Consider the following 17,409-nt stretch of genomic DNA (forward strand, 5'->3'; position numbering starts at 1 on the left):
GACACGCATGGAGACTAGAGACAGCAGACTCCCTGGAGCTGGAGTTACAGGTGGGCGTGAGCCGTCTGATGTGGATGCTGGGAACGGAACTTTGGTCCTTCCCAAGAGCAGCTGAGCCTTCTCTCTAGCGTCCACCACCTTCCTGTTTGTTCATTTTTGGAAAGATTCTCATTCTGTATTCCAGGTATCTGGAAGGCAGGGACAGCTGTCCTTGAACCCAGAGTGACCTGCTCCCCAGTGCTAGGACTGCAGACCTGAGCCACCAGACGCAGCTCATGATCCAGTTTTTGGAAGCCTTGTTTTCTATCGCCTCTATCACAGAGGCTTGAACAGCAGGACCTGGGGTGTGTGTTCCATGCCTGTAATTAATTTTATCACTTGGGAAGCTGAGGCAGGAGGGTCATCATGGGCTACTTTGTTTTTGGTTTTTGAGACTAGATTTTGCTGTATTGGACAAGCGGACTAGCCACATTTCTGCTTCAGTCTTCTTAGTGCTTAAATCACAGGCCACCACAACGAGTTTGGTTTTTATTTATAGATAACTCTGAGTGGCCTGGAACTCACGTAGACCAGGCCGGCTTTGAACTCACCGAGATGTGCCTGCCCCTGCTTTCCTGAGTGCTGGGATTAAAAGTGTGTGACACCAGGCCCAGTTTATTTTGTGTTTGGAAACAGGTCTCACCATGTAGCTAACCTAGGCTGGCGGCAAACTGCCGATCCTCCTCAGTCCACTTCCCGAGTGCTGACATTTACAGGCCTGTTCCACCAGGCTATGCGTGCCTCATGAACAGGCCTGGTCAGAGGACAGCAGTGCCAGCCCGCTTGAAAGGTGGAGTTTTCCGTCCTTGAGTGAAGGACTGGTGGTTCCAGGCAGTGTGAATGATTTCCAAGTTCTTGAAAACAATTTAGAAAGCCGTTTTCATCAAATGTTACAGCAAAGCTAACGGAAGCCCGGGCTTAGTACGTGGCCTCGCAGGTTGGTGTAAAATAAAGTACAAAAAAGCAAGAGAATCACAGGCATTCGAGCAGCAAACTACCTTCAGTGTTCCCGATCCAAACAAGGGCACCCGCTGGAGAAAGAATGCAACAGCCATCACTAACCCATCAGCAATATAGTTTTGTATGTCAGAATTATAATTTTATTTCCCTTTAAAGTGTCCTTCATTTTTAAATCTTGCTTTACAACTCCTTTAAAATTATTTGCTGGGAGCTGGCGGTGGTGGTTTTTCTTGGGAAAAAAAAAAAAAAAAATATATATATATATAATATATATAATAAATATATATATATATATATATATATATAATAGTAGTTCCAGCTACTGAAAGTGAAGATGCTGAGACAGTAAGTCCAGACCAGCCTGAGCATGAGTTAAGATTCTTTCCCATCTATCTTTTTTTTTTTTCCTTCAAGACAGGGTTTCTCTGTGTAGTTTTGGTGCCTGTCCTGGATCTCGCTCTGTACACCAGGCTGGCCTCAAACTCACAGAGATCCGCCTGGCTCTGCCTCTCATGCTGGAATTAAAACCACCTCCCGGCTCTTTTCCCATCTCTTCTAGGGTTTTTTGTTTTGTGCCTGCCTTTATCCCAGCAGAGACAGGTGGATGTTTACAGAGGTGTTCCAGGACAGCTAGGACTGTTACACAGAGAAACTCTGTCTCGAAAAACCAAAAAAAAAAAAAAAAAAAGTCTTTGTTTTAACTTTTTGAGATAGAGTTTCTCTGTGTAGCTCTCTCTAGCTGTCCTGGTACTCGCTCTGCAGACCAGGATGGCCTCAAATTCAGAGATCAGCCAGCCAGCCTCTGCCTTCTGAGTGCTGTAATCAAAGGCTGTGATCAAAATCAAAGGGATGTGCCACCACTGCCCAGGTTTTTTTTTCTTTCTTAAGCTGGAAGTAATAGTCCATGATGCCTTTAATCTCTGTACCAGGGAGGCAGTCGGAGCTCTGTGAATTCAAGGCTAGCCTGGCTTACATAGTTCTAGGCCAGCTGGGGGTTACACAGTGAAAGATTATCCATCCCTCACCTCCCACCCCCCAAAAAAGTTAATTCTGGAACTCCAAACCCAGAGTTAAGAACTGCTAAATATCTAGGAACTTTAGTAGTTAAGAACGTTGAAGGACTCGGACGGAGTGACAGTCGCAGCGGGGGAGCCACCACAGGGATGCACTGTGCGCTGAGGGAGAAAGGAGTGAGGACCACTGGCGGGGGAAATGTCATTAGAGAGGCTGCAGACTAAACCAACTCGAAAGTGCTATTAGAAGGCAGAAGGCATGAGGTAGGCAAGAAGGAGATCCCAGTTCCTGACCCGCAGAAATGAGAAGCACTATTGACTGGGCCGGAAGAGTGGGAGAAAAGATGAGAAACTCAAATCCGCACTGAGCCTGGAGCCAGGAAGCTGATTTGTTGTTAAAGACGATGAGGTAAATAGATAGCCGCGTATCCAAATAGAGGGGCACAGAGGAGTGACCGGCAGCAGGATGCGGGGTGAGCTCATGGAACAAAGGCCACCCTCGCTTCCGGTCTCGGGGCGTCGGCCCTAACCTTGTGCCCACTGCCCCGCCCCTACTTCTAGGCGGAGGCTTTAAGCTTTGCTCCAGACTGAGCACTACTCTTCCGACATCCGGCTGGCTGGGCTTGCTGGGGGCGGAAGCCCGCCTCGAGCGCAGAGCACCTCGGGAGCTGTAGTTTGGGTTGTGATCGAATTCCTCCCAAGTTCCGGAAGTAGGTCATTTGAAACGAAGGTCCAGAAAACGGTGGTGGTCCCGGGGCAGGGTTCCCCTTCGCCGACGGCACGGTGCGCCTCGGACCGCATCTCCTCTCCGTAGGGCGTGGCACTTCCACGCCTCCACAATCTGCTCCACCTATAGGGAGACAGCGGGTCACCACGGAGTCCGAAGTCCCTGGCAAGGGTCCCAGCTCCGCATCCCCACGTGGCGGAGTGGCTCTGAGCCTGGTTACTCGCGTCCGCACCGGGATGAGCGGCTCCCGTCGGTTCTGCTCTTCCAGGGCGCTCAGCTCCGCCGGGGCCAGCAAGGCCAGTCTCAGCTCTCGAACCACTGGAGCCGCCACCTCGGCCACTGGTCGCTCCAACACCGCCTGTGGAAGCGAACCCTGAGCCCCGACGGAGCGGCGGCCTGTGCCCTGCCGCCCGTCTGCCGAGTTCCTGCGGCCCACGCCCTCGCCTCCCCCTGGTCCCACTCACGGCGCCCACGCGTGCCCAGCTTCGGGCAGCCTTGACCAGCTCAGCCTCATCCACGCAGAGCTTGTCACTGCGTAGCACGGGCAGCAGCGCAGTGGCCGACAGCTCCAGGAAGCCACGGGTGCGGAGCGCCTCCTAGGGATCGGTGTTTCGATCAGGGCAGAAGTGAATGGCGTGGGGGAGAGACAGGCCGCAAGTATAAAGATGGGGAGCTGTACCTGGCTGTGAGCCTCTATGAAGGCTATGCACCGCTCCTGCAGCGGCCCCAGGCCAAAGGTCACAGCAACCTGAGAGCAGAGTGAAGGTGGTCAGGCTGGAGACTGGAGAGGCCCTGTGACCCAGCTCTGCACACTAGGGACTGCCACAAGCCTGAGAGCAATCCCAAATGGGGAGACTGACAGCACATGCAATGTCTAATGAAATTGGACCTGGGGAAAACGCGGGGGCCATGAACACACAGGCCGATGATAAAGGAGGCCATGTTCAGGTCCTTCAAATTCCATCTTGGAGCCCAGGCTTGGCTTCTAAACTCCGCATCCCACCTTTCCTCTGTGCCTGCTAAGAGCCATTTCCCACTCTTTTATGTTTTTTTTCAAGACAGGGTTTCTCTATGTACCCCTGGCTGCCTCGAACTCAGATCCTCTGGCCTCTGCCTCTCCAGTCGAGTGCTGGGATTAAAGGCATGGGCCACTACCACCTCCCGGGCCCATTTCCCACTTTTAATAGAAGACCACTATGTAGCCCTGGCTGTCCTCGTACTCAGCTCTAATTGCCTCTGCGTCCTGAGTACTGGGATCAAAGGTGTGTGTCACCATGCCTGCCTTTCCCAGCCCTTTGACTCTTCCTCCTACGGATGACCTTACTGATGTGCTCTACACCCACAGATCTGGGCACAGAGTTTATCTCATCAGCAACCTTGAACAAACATGCCCTCACATTGTTCTCTAGCAGATGTAGCCAGTCAAGGCTTCTGGCATGTGGAGAGGCCAGGACCACATTCTCAAAATCAGATTCCTCCCCAGAGCTGCCCAGCAGTACCCACCTGCAGGGCCTCACAGACCAACTCCACATCCAGCACCTTCACCACGAACTCCAGGCATAACTGGGGACAGAAACGGAAGTGAATTGTGTGGAGGTGTCCTTGCTTCAAGACCTCAAGTCCTACCCTAGAAGGAGTGAGTAGGCTTGCAGCAATGAGTCACCCAGACTCCCAGAGCCCCAGAGCCGCCTTGACTGTGTAGATTTGGGAAAGAGAATTGTTCCGACCTGCAACTTAGCAAGCCTAGAGAGCCTGGAGGCTAGCAAAGCCAAGCTGGAAGCAACCCCCCTGTGCACTTGTCTCCGCTGAGGCCCTTCAGACCTCCAGCCTCCTCTTCCCTCTCTCTCTTCCTCCACTGTTCCCTCCTTGACTCGATGACACTTCTATTTTTGACAGAAACCTAAATCTCACGGTTGACATCTCCCGCTCTTCCAGAAGCACTGGGCGGTGCCAGCTGTCTGGTCTCAGAGCCACCCACCTCTCCTGGACCGCCATTTCCATCTCGACCACACCCTCTTGACTTTGACACTAATCGGACTGGCCTGACAGGCCCTTTCCTTTCCCTTTTTTCTCAGTCCCTTTCCCCTTAGTTCCTTTGCCCAAAACTTTCAGTGAATCTCTACTCCCCTTGCATTAAGAGGACTCCAGGGGAGGGAAAGTTGAGACAGGGTCTTGCTGTGTAACTTTGGCTGGTCTAGAACTCACTCTGTGGACCAGGGTGGCCGTGAGCTTGGTCTTATCCTCCTCTCTACCCTGCCTACTACTGAGTGCTGGAAAAAGAGGTATATACCACCACACCTGGCTAGTGCTGACAATTGAACCCAGGGCCGATAGCATGCTAGGCAAGCGTTCCACCACTGAACTACACTCCCAGCCTAAAGCAAAAATTTTTGAAACACCTGCATGAAGCAGCCTCCTGGTACCTTTCCAGTTTACCCCGCACCCATGTTCCCAGTCCAACCACCCCACACATTTAACCAGCTCCTTGAGTGCCCTGTGACTATAATGCCATCTTCCCACTCTCCCGAACAAAACGCTACTTGTTTTCCAGCTCTAACACAAGTTTCCTTCTCCAGGAATCTCTCTGCATCCATCAGCAGTCTGCCTATCACACTTACGTTTAGCTTTTTGAGACGAAGTCTCACTCTGTAGCCTAGGCTAGCCTTAACTCCCTAGGTAGTTCCGGCTGGCCTTAAACTTGCCGTCCTCCCCAGCCTGCTGCGTGCTGGGACTAGCCGGAAGCACCATGGCCCATGCATGTTAAGTATCTTCATGTGTCGCTCTCCCTTCAATCACCGGCCAAAGCCCATTTACCCTTGTAGTGCAGAGCCAGCCACAAATACTTCCGACGCTCACTCAGCACACACTGAGCATGTGCAGATCCCGGGTACCTACTTCTGTCTGTATGAGACGGTCAGACTGTGTCTTATATTTTATTAATAAGAACTTTTAAGATTCCTTCTACAAAGGAGGCTATGAACTGAAAGGCAAGGGAAGCAAGTCGCCTCGCCTGAGACACCCACCTCTCGAAGTTCCTCCAGCCCATATTCCACAGCTGCTGTCAGCACCTCCAACACCTGCATGGGGGGGGCGGGCGGGGTGGGTGAGGAAGCAGAAGGGAGTTTCCCTGCCCCTTGACCCACAGCGTAATGGGCAGACCCCTGCCTCTTACCCCCAGCCTCTCTCCTACCCGGACCCCAGCTTGGTAAGCTCACAGAGTAGCGGTGCAGCTTGACACTGTTGGTATATAGGAACTCCAGCACAGCTAAGAAGGCCTCAGCCGGCACAGTGCTTAGCACCACAGGACTAGGTACCCCCGGGCCTGGCTCTGTGCCCAGGAGTCTCTGGAAGAAGTTGCATCTGCAGGCCAGCAGGCACCGGTGGGCAAATACCTCCTGCCGTTCTTGGCCAACCACAAAGCAGACATCGCTGCGGAGAGAGGACAGGGAGCCAGAGAAGGGAATCTCGACCCCGGATCACACTTTCAGCTTTGCCTCTGCCACCCCGGGACTCACCCGGCTTCTTTTTATGTAAGGTCAAAGCCCACGTCTGGGAGACACGGGCCTAAATGCTAGTCTCAGTTCCTAGTCTCAGCTCCACCCTGGGACTTTCTATCTTTGTCTCTCAGGCTGCTCAGCCATGACCTGGGGTCTCAGAGGAGTTGGCTATGCTTGGTCAAACCGGGGTTCACGAAAGCCAGACGGATGGCTCCCCAGTCAGAGTCCGGGGGAAAGGAAACTCCCCAGGGCGCTGCTCCCACAGGATGCCACCTCAGCATTTTCAGTCTCCCTCCCGTAGGAGGGTGTGAGGATGTGGGGTAGAGAGCACACTGACTACAGACAGACATGGCAAGTGATGCGCCATCATGAGGTGAGACCACATTTTCCATCTTCATAATCACTTCCGGCCCCAGCCTCTGGGCCTCTGAAGCTCTGCCTAAGGTGGAGGGGGAGGCAGCGGAGGAGAAAACTTCAGCTGCCAGTGCCCACCTCCTACTCCCAGGCTCAAGGCCTAAGGGTCCACTCTTTAGGCCAGACTGTGACACTCTGCCCTCAAAAAGAAGAGAGAACTATGACAGTCGCTAACCCTGGGGAGCAGGCAGCCTCTGAGCCGGTGGGGACGGGAAGCCGCAGTCCGTCTCCATCACCAGCCCTGCCCCCCCAGTAAACTCTATTCCTGGTTCCAGACAGCACGAGCCTCTTGGGCAAGCAGTGGGCGGTCAGCAGCCTTGAACTACTTCCTGTCTGGGTCTCTGACCCAATCCTTTGTGTCTCGATCCTGTTCTGAATCCCTAGAGTGCTCTGCGCCTCTGTCGCTTCAAGGAAAGAAGTCCAGCACTCAGTCGAATGCCCAATGGGCATGAGACAAGTCACATTCCGCCTTTCAGGGCCGAGAGGCTTGAGGATTCCTTCGTCAGGCCAGAGAAGGAAGGGCTGTGCCTGAGTTCACATGGCTGCCCTCCCTCCTCCCTCCCCCCCACTGTCCCCACCTCTGACTCTCAGGCTAGCATGGACACAGGCCAGTAGACATCCCCCCCTACTTGACTTCCTCATAGACTGAGTTCACCAGGGAGGCCAAGTGCTCCTTCCCGGCCTCTTCACCCTTAGCCTCCTCAAATTCATAGGCCCATGAGAGCCAGCTAGGGAAGCCCGCCCACCCCCACCCCCCCAGCGGGGGCAAGGGGGGACCACTGCCTCACCTGTACTGGGGGTTGTTGACAAGGCTTCGGAGCGCTGAGGAAAAGGGTGCAGCCTGCCCACGCACAGTCAGTCCTGGGTTCTCCATTTGTGGGATGAGCAGCAGAGCAAAGGGTGGGATGGCCTAGGAGGCCCAACCAGGCCAAGAGCTAGTGAGGGGAGAGGCCTGAGAGGGAGGGCAGGAGCTGTGGAGGCCTGTGTGTGGAGGAGCTGAAGGTCAAGGAGAAAAGAGGCCCAGGCCCCTAATGAAGGCCTGAGGTTCAGGAAAGGGATGCAGGTACTACAGAGAGGGCCCACAGAAGCTGAGGCTAGAAAGGCCTATGATCCCGGAGAAGCTGGTGGTAGATGAGGCCCAGGTTGGGAGCCTGCCCAGGCAGCGGCTGGGTTGGAAGCCTGTGAGTTTCCATGGAAACTGGAGCTGAGCCTGAGGAGGCCCCGCCCATCTCCCTATCCGCCCAGAAAAATATTTCAGAAGAGCCCTAAGAAGAGTTGGAGGGTCCTAGTGCCGGCTCCTGCCTACATGGGGTTCAGAACTCAAGACCTCAGCCTTCCCAGTCCCTTCCCTACGGGTTCAATTTAAGACCGGGATAGCCAGGCCTGAGACATCACCTCCTCAGGAAAATTCTCACCCCTAAGTGTGGTTTTCAGAGCTCAGGCTTAGTTTGCCTGGGAGGGGGCAGCCCCATGCCTCCCAGAGTGGGAGAGTTGAGTCCTGACGGAAGCAACAGAGCCTCTGGCATCCCTGGGAAGCAACCATCCCTAGGGAGAGAGGCATCATATTCTAGATACTGGGGCATGAAGGAAGTGTGGCCAGCTGCGGACAAGTCCCAGGGCACCTGAGTGGGTCAGCAAAGGTCAAGAGACTGGATTTAGATTCACCACTGACTCATGGCTATGCTAGGCCTGGGTCTTTCCCGCTGAGCCAAAGGCCTCCCCCCTCAGCACACAGCTCTGAAGTAAGGAAGTCATCCAAGCCCCACCCTAGCTGTGCCCTGAAGCGGAAATGTTTGTCCTTGTTGAGGCTGATGGGAAAATGTAAAACTATGACGTACTCTTTCCTGTGAGCCCAGATACTGGATTCCTAAGAAGCCGCCCCCACAGTCTCAAGGTTTTAGCACATCCCAGGCCCCTGTGGCTTGTTCACAAACGGCCAGGCCAGATGACTGGCCACTTCATAAAAAACAGTGGCTCAAAAGCAAGCACCCTTCTGATGAGCACAGCCACCCCTCATCAGCAATACCCTAGAACTCCAAGACCCCTCCCCCACCCCCCCATAACTCAGGCACTCTCTCCCCCCAGCAGGTGCCCATAGCATTAACACTTAGGTTATTCCAGAGTCTGGCTGGAGGGAGGAGTCCTGGGAAGGAAGGGCATGCTTGCTACAGCAGTCCCATGGTAACTGCACAACACAAGCCTTCCCTGCCCACAGGCCCTCAGGGCCCTCAGTGGAGACCGTGGGGCCAGCAGAGCTTGGAGGCCAAAGGCTGCAGGTGAGTCAGGTGCCTGAGGGAGTTTCAGGGGACCAGGGCATCCATCCCACAGATGATTCTGTTGGAAGGAGAGACCTGAGGACCAGGATGGAAGTTGCCTCACTCATCGCCTGCCTCCAGATGAGGCAGGTCAAGAGAAGTCACACCCTACTCAGAGCAAGGAAGACGATTAAATTCTGTACTTCTGAGGCTAGAGAGATCTACGGGAGTGACGGAGTCGGGTCTGTCCCTTCTGGCTATGGTCGGAAGAAACCCAGAAACCAGCTTCATGTTGCCATTCTGCTGGTGAAATCAAGCGGGAGGGGGGAAAGGAAGTGGACTTAACTGCTCACCCTGTCAGCCTCCAAAGTGACCAAGGGAAAAGAACCCTGGGCAGAGGTTCCATGATCATTATCTAAGCAACTCCTTCCCTTGATTATATCTCTAACAGCTCTTCACCTTCTCTAAGCAGCCCACGCACCCCCAATTGATCTACTTGTTCCAAAGACACAGGTAAGAAAGGGATATGGAGGAGCTAGACATGGTGATATGCCTATAGTCTACGAGGGAGGCGCTGAGTGTGCTCACACATCCTGTAATCCCGTCACTCAGGAGTTGGAGGCAGGGGGATGGAGTTCAAGGCCGGCCTCAGCTACACAAGTTGGAGGCCAAACACACAACACACACACACACACACACACACACACACACACACACACTCACACAAATCTCAACTTCACTGAGCAAGAGGCTAGGTGTAGGGAGCTCTCTGCCAGTGAGGGTCACTCCTAAGTGTGGATCTTCCAGCAGGCAGGTCCATGGCTGGCAGGACTCTGCCATCTGGACGCCAGGAAGAGGAGACTACCAAAGACCTGGCTCTGAAATTACCACCAGGGAAGTCTGGAGGTCACCTGCCCAGCATTAACGAGACCCGACCTACAGGCCCAGGCCCAGCCTCCCGTCGTGGCTCCCTGCTGAGCCTACACCCATCCTTTTCCCGCCGCAACTCACTGGCAGGACCCCTGGTAGGCCCTGGGGGTCGACGACTATCCCTGGGCCCAATGCCCCCTTTAGGTGCGCGAGTCAGCTTTTCTGGGCTACCGCTGATGCCTGCCCGTCGGATGGCACCCTCCTACCGCACAGAACCGGCACCGGGGGAGCGCTGGGAAGCAGCAAGCGCTCAGCGGGCCCTGGAGGCAGCGCTGGAAGCCGAGCTGAGCAACGCGCGCTACTCCGGTACCGAGGCGGGGAAACTGGCACAGGCTCTGTGCGAACAGATCCGCCTTCGGGTGCGGGAGCTCCGCCTACCCCGCTACAAACTGGTGTGCAGCGTGGTGCTGGGGCCACGCGAGAGACAGGGTGTGCACGTGGTCAGCCGCGCACTCTGGGATGCGGTGCACGATGGACTGGCCTCTGCCACCTTCACCAACACTTCGCTGTTTGCCGTGGCGACTGTCCACGCGGTCTACTGGGAATGATAAGGCCTTCAAGTTCTTAAAAACGGTTTATTATCCCAGGAGGAGCCCACCCCCCCCCGGGGCTCACATCCCAATAAATAAATGTCTGTTAATAAATAAAAGTGGTCCATAAATAATGCCCCCTAGCTGGGAGCTAAGGCTCAGGCTTATCTCAGGGAGAGAGGGTAAGAGACAGGGAGGGCAGGCCATGCCCAACTGTAGTAAAACTGGTCCCTGATTCCCTGGGGGATTCAGCCCACAGCCCCAGTGAGGCACCAAAGGGACAGGAAGGGCCACAAAGGCAAGGGCCAGAGTCTTTTTGAGGCACAGGCCTGGGGTCGGAACCTAAGCAGGACTCCGATCCCTGAGCAGCCGCAGGGCATAGCGCAGTCGCTGGCGCAGGTCGGGGAGCAGCCCAGCTGCCGCAGGTGGGAGGCGAGGTAAGTACAAGCACTGCGATTCCGGGCCACGAAAGTCACGAGGAGAGGCTCCCAGCCACTGAGGATCAACTTTGTGTGGTCCCCATAGAAGTTCACCTGCGCACACAAGGACACAAGGGTCCAGGGCTTGGGCACCAGCCTCACAGACCTTCCCAGAACCCTGGGCCTACCCGACCTTCCCGCCAGAGCTAGGACGGGCTCTTACCTGGACGGTGCCGTCACTAAACAGCATGAGCAGGGCCTGATCAGTCTTGACCCACTGCAACAGCAGGGGCGGGGCCGGCACCTCCACCTCTTCCACACTGGGCAGATCTCCGCCCTGGGAGAACAGGCAGGTCGGGTCACCAGACCGGCAGGAACTGGGTCTCTCCCTCTGGACGCTCTTGCCCTTACAGGTTCAGCCACTATCTCTGTTGGGGCCACCCCTCCCCCATGACCAACAGCGGAGGATCAGAAGATAGCAAGGGTGCACGGAATCCCCTCAAGTGCCCCCACTGCAGCCCACACACACCTTCATGAGGTGCTGCTCCATGTAGGAGGTGAAATACCGCAGGATGCCCAGCTGAGGCTGCAGGGCACGGGGCACAGACCCCACGGAGAAGGAGAAGTGCTTCGTGCTGGTGGGGTTGTAGTGCACAATCCTGAAAAGGGGGACAATGCAGAGAGGAAGAGCCTGGCATTGTCGTTGCCCACGCCCCTTTGGATCGGAGACCCCAGACCCCTGAGCAGAGAAGCGCCAAGGTGCCACCCTGCTTGGTACAACAGCACCCTAAATACAGAGCACCCCAAAAAAACAGCACTTACTTTCTATTGGCTGACAGGCCATGTGTGTGCCATCATTGAAGAGCACGGCCACCCGGCGGCTGGACAGCTGGTACCCAAAGCCAAACTTGTTGGAGTAATCGACCCACTTGCTGACCCACACCAGAGGCTCCGGCTGCGCCAAAGGGGCTGGGTTCTGTTCCGCTGTTACGGGAGAGGGAGGGAGTGAAGACGTTCCCCCGGCTTCCAGGTCCAAAAGAGCTTGCCAAACTCTTCACATGTACCAGAGCCCAGCCTTACCTGGGGGCATGAAGGCCACACAGTTCCTCAGTGCGCAGAGGGCAGATTCTACCACTGTGGCCACCGTCAGACCTTCTTCAAACCCTGGGGGGAGCAGGATACTGACATTGAGGCATTGAGCCTCCCCTGGGCCCAGGTCACGTCCCTCGGCCAGCTGCTTCCTGCTGGCCCCGGGTCGCCACCCCAGCCACCTCCAGCACCTCTCGTCTTGTGGCTCCTCACCATCTCCACTGCTTGCCAGCGTCCCACGGGGTGAACTGTCCTCAGCAGCTGTCTCTACCAAGCTGGCAGGGGCCAGACCTGAAGCTGCTGGAGCCTGGACAGTTGGGTAGAGAGGGAGTGAGATTAGACCCCAGAACTGAAATCCTTGAAAGTCCAGTGGCCCGGCCCTGTCCCTGGTGGCTCTCAGGGCACCCCAGGTCAGCCTCAGCTGGCTAATGAGACACAGCCAATTAGGCCACCACGAGGTTGGATGCTTCATCAGCCATTTATGCTGGGCTTCCCTCAGCTGCTAGGGTCAGGGTGAGTCAGGGGAATAATGCTCACGTGAGCACCTCACCTCAGGCCTGACATCTGGATGACCGATGGATGTGCGCATCAGGCCGCTCACCAAGCAGGAGACATTATCCCGCTCCTCAGAATGGTTCTTATCTGGGGGTGAGGGAGGAGACAGCCCTCAGTGTCCGCCTGACCACATTTCACACACGGGCAGGTCTTCCCAAGTGTCTAGACAACACATGTTCTCCCCAAGAGTCTACAGACGCCCACACCTGGAACATCCCCTACTCAAATGAATGTAACCGGCACTCTACCGCTCTGTGCCCTCAACCCAGCAACACCTGACTCACTCTTGTTCTTTTTCCTGCCAAACAGGCTCTTGGTAACTTTGGCAAACAGGCTCCTCGCAGGGTTGGGGGGTGTCAGATCTGGGACTGCCACACAGCTGCTGACAGGGAGCCGATCAGGGGTGTAGCCCTGAGGAAGAGCCACGCAAACAGAGAAGTGAGACCCCAAGGGTCCTGCTCCCATCTGTCCTTTGAGACCATGCGGACTCAACTGCGGGGGGGTCCGGAGAACCACGGACCTTCGTAAAGAAGTCATGGCGTAGGATCTGTTCAATAGAGGGGCGGTCTCGGGGTGAGGCCCGAAGGATGGCAGCCAGGAGCTGACGGGCAGGCAGTGAGAGGCTGGCAGGCAGCGTGTAGTGAACCTGCTTGATGCAGCGGTACGTCTCCTTCAGGTCAGCGGTCTCAAATGGGGGGCTCCCGCACAGCAGTGTGTACCTGTGTTCAGGGACGGGAGGTCAGGAGTCAAGTCGTGGGAACACCCCGTCCATGCGCCCGTCTGCCAGTGACCTTGGCACTCACATGACACAACCAAGTGACCACACATCTGCCTCGGGGCCATGGCCTTGTCTCAGCAGCACTTCTGGAGCCACGTAGTTGGGAGTGCCACAGATGGTCCTGAAAGAGGGTAGGGCAGAGAGGGGGAAGGCTCATACCCAGCCCAGCCCCCGCCCCATGCCTGCCCCTGCTGTGAGTTCAGACAAAGCAGCTGCCTGTCACCAAAGGCCAGAGAGCTCCTGCTTGTCTTGGGACAATGGATGCTGGGGATGGCAGCTGAGTCCTCACCCACCCGGCTAGTCCAGCTGCTCAGCTGCTCTGCGGCACAGGAGGAGGCCCTGACCCCATCACAGCCCCCTCTCCCAAGGTCACTACAGAGGGGCCGTGACGGGTCCCTTCCCCCCACTCCCGTCTGTCACACACTCATTAGGCTGTCACCTCCCACAGTCTGTGGCGAACACAACCAACACCAGCTGTCATGCCCCCCACAGACACTCACCTGCCACACATGCTATCTGTGTTACACACACACCCTGACACAGAGTGGCATGTCCTGTCATCCCCACACTCAGTCTGTCTCACATACATGCTCACGGCCTGGCCTGTTTTCCCCATCCAACACAGGGTCAGCCATACAGTTCCAAAAATCCTTAGACTCCTCTCTGTGTCAGGGACTCAGGGCACCCCCCCATCTGGGCCACATTGAGACTGTTGTCCTAGGCTGCCACCTCTACCCTCACACATACGGACAGCCCATCACCCCATCCCTGTTTATCCCAAGCACACATCAGGTCACCTTGCTTTCCACATACACACTGTCACACTGTCCATCATCTGTGTCATATACAGACTGTGGCCATCATCCCCTCACTTACTTTTTCCTCTGCTCCGGGGGCTCTAACCGCGCTGCCAGCCCAAAATCCCCCACCTTCAGCTCCATGTTATCAGTGATGAAAAAATTTCCTAGATAGTGGCAGAGAGACGTGTCGGATCCTTCTTCACTCGCTCTCTTCCCTCCCGAGATCCCCACCCTTACGGACCAGACCCAGGAATCTCACCCAGCTTGAGGTCTCTGTGCAAGATACCCCTCTGGTGCAAGTACTTGAGGCCTGAAAGGATCTGACGCAGGTAGTAGCGAACCTCTGGTTCCAACAGGGTGTGCCGGGCCTTCCAGATGTGGGCCAGGGACTGCAGAAAGCCAGTTTCAGTCCCTGCTTGCCTCCCCAGACCCGCCCTCCATCTGTGCTTGCTAAGGATGACAGGAACCCAGCTTTGGATAGATATTAAGGATCCACTTCCTTTCCCAACCCTGTCCCCGATGAATCCCCCTTATTCCGGACCTTTCGGCTACAGAGCTCCAGGAAAATGTATATGTTGTCAGCATCCTCGAAGTGGTGCGAAAAGCGAACGATATGGCGGTGCTGAAGATCTCGGTGCAACTCGATCTCGTTTAGGATCTGCGACGAGGGCCCGAGATCGTCATCTTTCCAGGGTTCCCACGCCACCATCCCTCCCACCCCTTGGTCCTCAGGGCTTGGACCCACCTTCTCGCGCTGATGCGGCTTAGCGACGCGGCTCTGCGGGATGACTTTGACCGCGTAGGCTACACCAGTCTCGGTGTCAGTGGCTTCATAGCAGCGGGCGAAGCCTCCCTAGGAGGAGGAAGATGCATCGGCCTGGGCGCTCCGGAGAGGCACGGTCGGGCCCGGAGTGCTCTCCTCCACCTCCGTCAGCGCCACCCCAAAGCCCCCGACCTACCTTGCCCAACAAGCGGCCCTTGATGTAGGTACGGCCGCTGCACGGGTCGGTGATGAGGCGACCCGGGTCCGGCGCTGGTGGCCCGGCCAGCACCTCAGGCTCCGACCGCGGCGAGGCACTAGAAGGCGGCCCCGGGCCGGCGGGGGGCGCGGGCGGTGCGGCCGCGCGCGGGAAGGGGCGCGGGGACAAGAAGCCGGCGGCTGGCTCCATGCGGGCGGCGCGGCGCAGCGCCGGCCCGAGCTAGTTCTCGGTTCCGCCCGGCCCCGGCTGCGCGTGGCGCTGCCTGGTTTCTCTACGCTGCGATCGCGCCCGAGGGAGCCCGGCGTTTTTATCAATGAACGCCTGCCCCCTCCCAGGTGTCTCGTCATCGCGAGCTCCGCCCCTTTCCTGGCTGCCCGGCATGGAGAAGCCACGCCCTCTGCTCGGCCTTACGTCACCTGGAAGACCCTCCCCCTGCCCGGACATACTTCAAGGCCACGCCTCCCGCTCTGGCCTTAAAGGCGCCGCGGTAGTTCTAGTCACCCCAGCAGGTGCTCTTCTTTTTTCTCTCCGCTACCCCATCCACGTGGTGACTACGTGTCCTGCCAAAGGCGGCCCCTTTCTTTCTTCATCCTTCCGGGTGTATGCCGAAATCGGAGTGAAGGCCAGGTATCCGGAGGCCTCTTCTGAGCAACAACAGGGATCAGCGTTCCAGCTGGGAGAAGAAAGGCAGGGATGGTGCAAACTTTCCTCCGTGCACGTCACCAACCAGGGCGGTCTCCTGTAAGCGTCTCATGCTCTGCGACAGAGCCCGTAGTCCTAGCCTAGTGCTGCCCTCTTTGGGAACCATGGAATAGTACGCCTCGGAGCCTGATTTATCTGGTCTGGGACTGTACAGTGGGTTTGTGGAGCACAGCCTGGTAGTCAAGGTTTGGTTTTGTATTCAAGACAGGGTTTCTCTGTGCAGCCCTGTCTGTCCTGGAACTCACCCTGTAGACCAGGCTGGCCTCGATCCACCTGCCTCTGCCTCCTGAGTGCTGGGATTAAAGGAACCACCAGGCTTCAACGTGGAATCTTTTTTTTTTTTTTTTTTTTTTTTTTTTGGTTTTTCGAGACAGGGTTTCTCTGTGTAGCTTTGCGCCTTTCCTGGAGTTCACTTGGTAGCCCAGGCTGGCCTCGAACTCACAGAGATCCGCCTGGCTCTGCCTCCCGAGTGCTGGGATTAAAGGCATGTGCCACCACCGCCCGACTCAACGTGGAACCTTAATCCCTCTGACTTTGTCCAAGGATCTAACATCTCCACCTGGCTTTGTGGGCTTTGTTTTCCCTTGGCGCTATCCATTCAGACCTCGATTTACTGAAAACATCTGATATCAGAGTGACAGGCACTGCCTCCACTAAGAATGGTCAACGCTGCAGCCCTCCTTTAGTTTATGCGATTCTACTTTATGCAAGTAGAAGTAAATACATAAAGTAATTACAGGTTATGAGGAGTGCTAAGAAGGAAGTAAACAAAAGAACAGCCTAGAACCTGCTCTACAAAGAGTAGTCAGGAGAGCCAACAAGTACATTCACCCGATCCCTGCCACCTAGTTGTTTATCTCAGAACTCTCTTTGTAGACCAGGCTGGTCTCGAACTCAAAGATATGCCTGCCTCTGCCTCCCGAGCGCTGGGATTAAAGGCGTGCGCTGCCGCCCCCGCCTGGCCAAATATGTCTTTTTTGAGACAAGATTTTATTTATTCTAGGTTAGTCTCAAATTCCCAGTGTATGTAAAGATGACCTTTGTTCTTGTCAGTTTTCTATTGCCTTGATAAACACCATGGCCACAGGAAACATAGGGAGGAAAGATTTATTTCATTTTACAGGTTACAGTCAATCATAGAGGGAAGCCACGGCAGAAGCTGAGGAACTGAAGCAGAACCCATGGAGGAATGCTGCTTACTGGCTTGTTTTGTTGCCTCATTTGCTCTCGGTTAGCTTTCTTATTTATTTATTTATTTAATTATACGTGTATGTATGTGAGTGTGTACATGCAAGACACCCAAGAAGGAGGCTAGAGGTGTTGAATTCCCCTGGAGCTCAAGTTAGAGGCAGTTGTGAGTCACCCATTGTGGGTGCTGGGGACTGAACCTGGTGCTCTGAAAGGGCACTCCAAGTTCCTAATTGCTGAATCATCTCTCCAGACCTCTCTACTAGTTTCTTCCTTCCTTCCTTCCTTCCTTCCTTCCTTCCTTCCTTCCTTCCTTTCTTTCTTTCTTTCTTTCTTTCTTTCTTTCTTTCTTTTTGGCTTTTTGAGACAGGGTTTCTTTGTGTAGTAGCCTTGGCTGTCCTGGAACCAGCTCTGCTAGCTTCCTTACATAGCCCAGTCTACCTGCCCAGGGATGGCACCACACACAGTGGGCTTAGCCATCCCATGCCAATCATCAGTCAAGATAATTCCTCACGCTGGGCGATTGTGGTGCA

The 17,409-nt window shown here is 55.5% G+C and overlaps 3 protein-coding genes across 8 annotated transcripts; 1 reads left to right on the plus strand and 2 right to left on the minus strand.

Moving 5' to 3' along the window:
• Positions 1 to 1,914: 1,914 nt before the first annotated feature.
• Btbd19 (BTB domain containing 19) lies at positions 1,915 to 8,653 on the minus strand. 3 transcript variants are annotated; one of them, XM_028893206.2, is made up of 8 exons: positions 7,439 to 7,915; positions 5,955 to 6,168; positions 5,763 to 5,816; positions 4,243 to 4,302; positions 3,419 to 3,487; positions 3,204 to 3,335; positions 2,972 to 3,097; positions 2,632 to 2,862 (listed from the first exon to the last, which is right to left on the minus strand). In XM_028893206.2, the coding sequence occupies exons 1-8, from the start codon at positions 7,522 to 7,524 to the stop codon at positions 2,728 to 2,730; spliced, it is 876 nt and encodes a 291-aa protein (XP_028749039.1). In that variant the 5' UTR covers positions 7,525 to 7,915; the 3' UTR covers positions 2,632 to 2,727. The 3 variants fall into 3 exon arrangements, with proteins under 3 accessions (XP_037058748.1, XP_028749039.1, XP_037058749.1); XM_037202854.1 differs by lacking the exon at positions 2,972 to 3,097 and having other exon boundaries at positions 7,439 to 8,653; XM_037202853.1 differs by lacking the exon at positions 2,972 to 3,097 and having other exon boundaries at positions 1,915 to 2,862; positions 3,204 to 3,487; positions 7,439 to 8,653.
• Dynlt4 (dynein light chain Tctex-type 4) lies at positions 6,165 to 10,387 on the plus strand. 4 transcript variants are annotated; one of them, XM_037202857.1, is made up of 3 exons: positions 6,165 to 6,609; positions 9,357 to 9,418; positions 9,713 to 10,387. In XM_037202857.1, exon 3 carries the CDS (start codon positions 9,724 to 9,726, stop codon positions 10,381 to 10,383), a length of 660 nt encoding a protein of 219 aa, XP_037058752.1. In that variant the 5' UTR covers positions 6,165 to 6,609; positions 9,357 to 9,418; positions 9,713 to 9,723; the 3' UTR covers positions 10,384 to 10,387. The 4 variants fall into 4 exon arrangements, with proteins under 4 accessions (XP_037058752.1, XP_037058753.1, XP_037058750.1 ...); XM_037202858.1 differs by having other exon boundaries at positions 9,716 to 10,387; XM_037202855.1 differs by lacking the exon at positions 6,165 to 6,609 and adding an exon at positions 8,670 to 8,926.
• Positions 10,388 to 10,396: 9 nt separating this feature from the next.
• Positions 10,397 to 15,712, minus strand: Plk3 (polo like kinase 3). The gene is given in 17 exon segments (XM_028893200.2): positions 10,397 to 10,772; positions 10,775 to 10,898; positions 11,008 to 11,121; positions 11,314 to 11,443; positions 11,607 to 11,625; positions 11,628 to 11,768; positions 11,865 to 11,948; positions 12,087 to 12,180; positions 12,424 to 12,515; positions 12,713 to 12,839; positions 12,949 to 13,147; positions 13,232 to 13,327; positions 14,083 to 14,170; positions 14,266 to 14,395; positions 14,548 to 14,664; positions 14,752 to 14,859; positions 14,966 to 15,712. Coding segments are annotated over 17 exon segments (1,938 nt in total). The 5' UTR covers positions 15,176 to 15,712; the 3' UTR covers positions 10,397 to 10,707.
• Positions 15,713 to 17,409: the final 1,697 nt, after the last annotated feature.

This window comes from Peromyscus leucopus, chromosome 2, assembly GCF_004664715.2.
Source record: "Peromyscus leucopus breed LL Stock chromosome 2, UCI_PerLeu_2.1, whole genome shotgun sequence".
Lineage (NCBI taxonomy): Eukaryota > Metazoa > Chordata > Mammalia > Rodentia > Cricetidae > Peromyscus > Peromyscus leucopus.

Coding starts and splice junctions, on each gene's coding strand:
- Btbd19 (XM_037202853.1), bottom strand. CDS start 7,524: ATGGAGAACCCAGGACTGACTGTGCGTGGGCAGGCTGCACCCTTTTCC. Junction 6,169..7,438: donor GTCAACAACCCCCAGTACAG/GTGAGGCAGTGG, acceptor CTCTCTCCGCAG/CGATGTCTGCTTTGTGGTTG. Junction 3,488..4,242: donor TGGTCTGTGAGGCCCTGCAG/GTGGGTACTGCT, acceptor CTCTGCTCTCAG/GTTGCTGTGACCTTTGGCCT.
- Dynlt4 (XM_037202857.1), top strand. CDS start 9,724: ATGGCTGGCAGGACTCTGCCATCTGGACGCCAGGAAGAGGAGACTACC.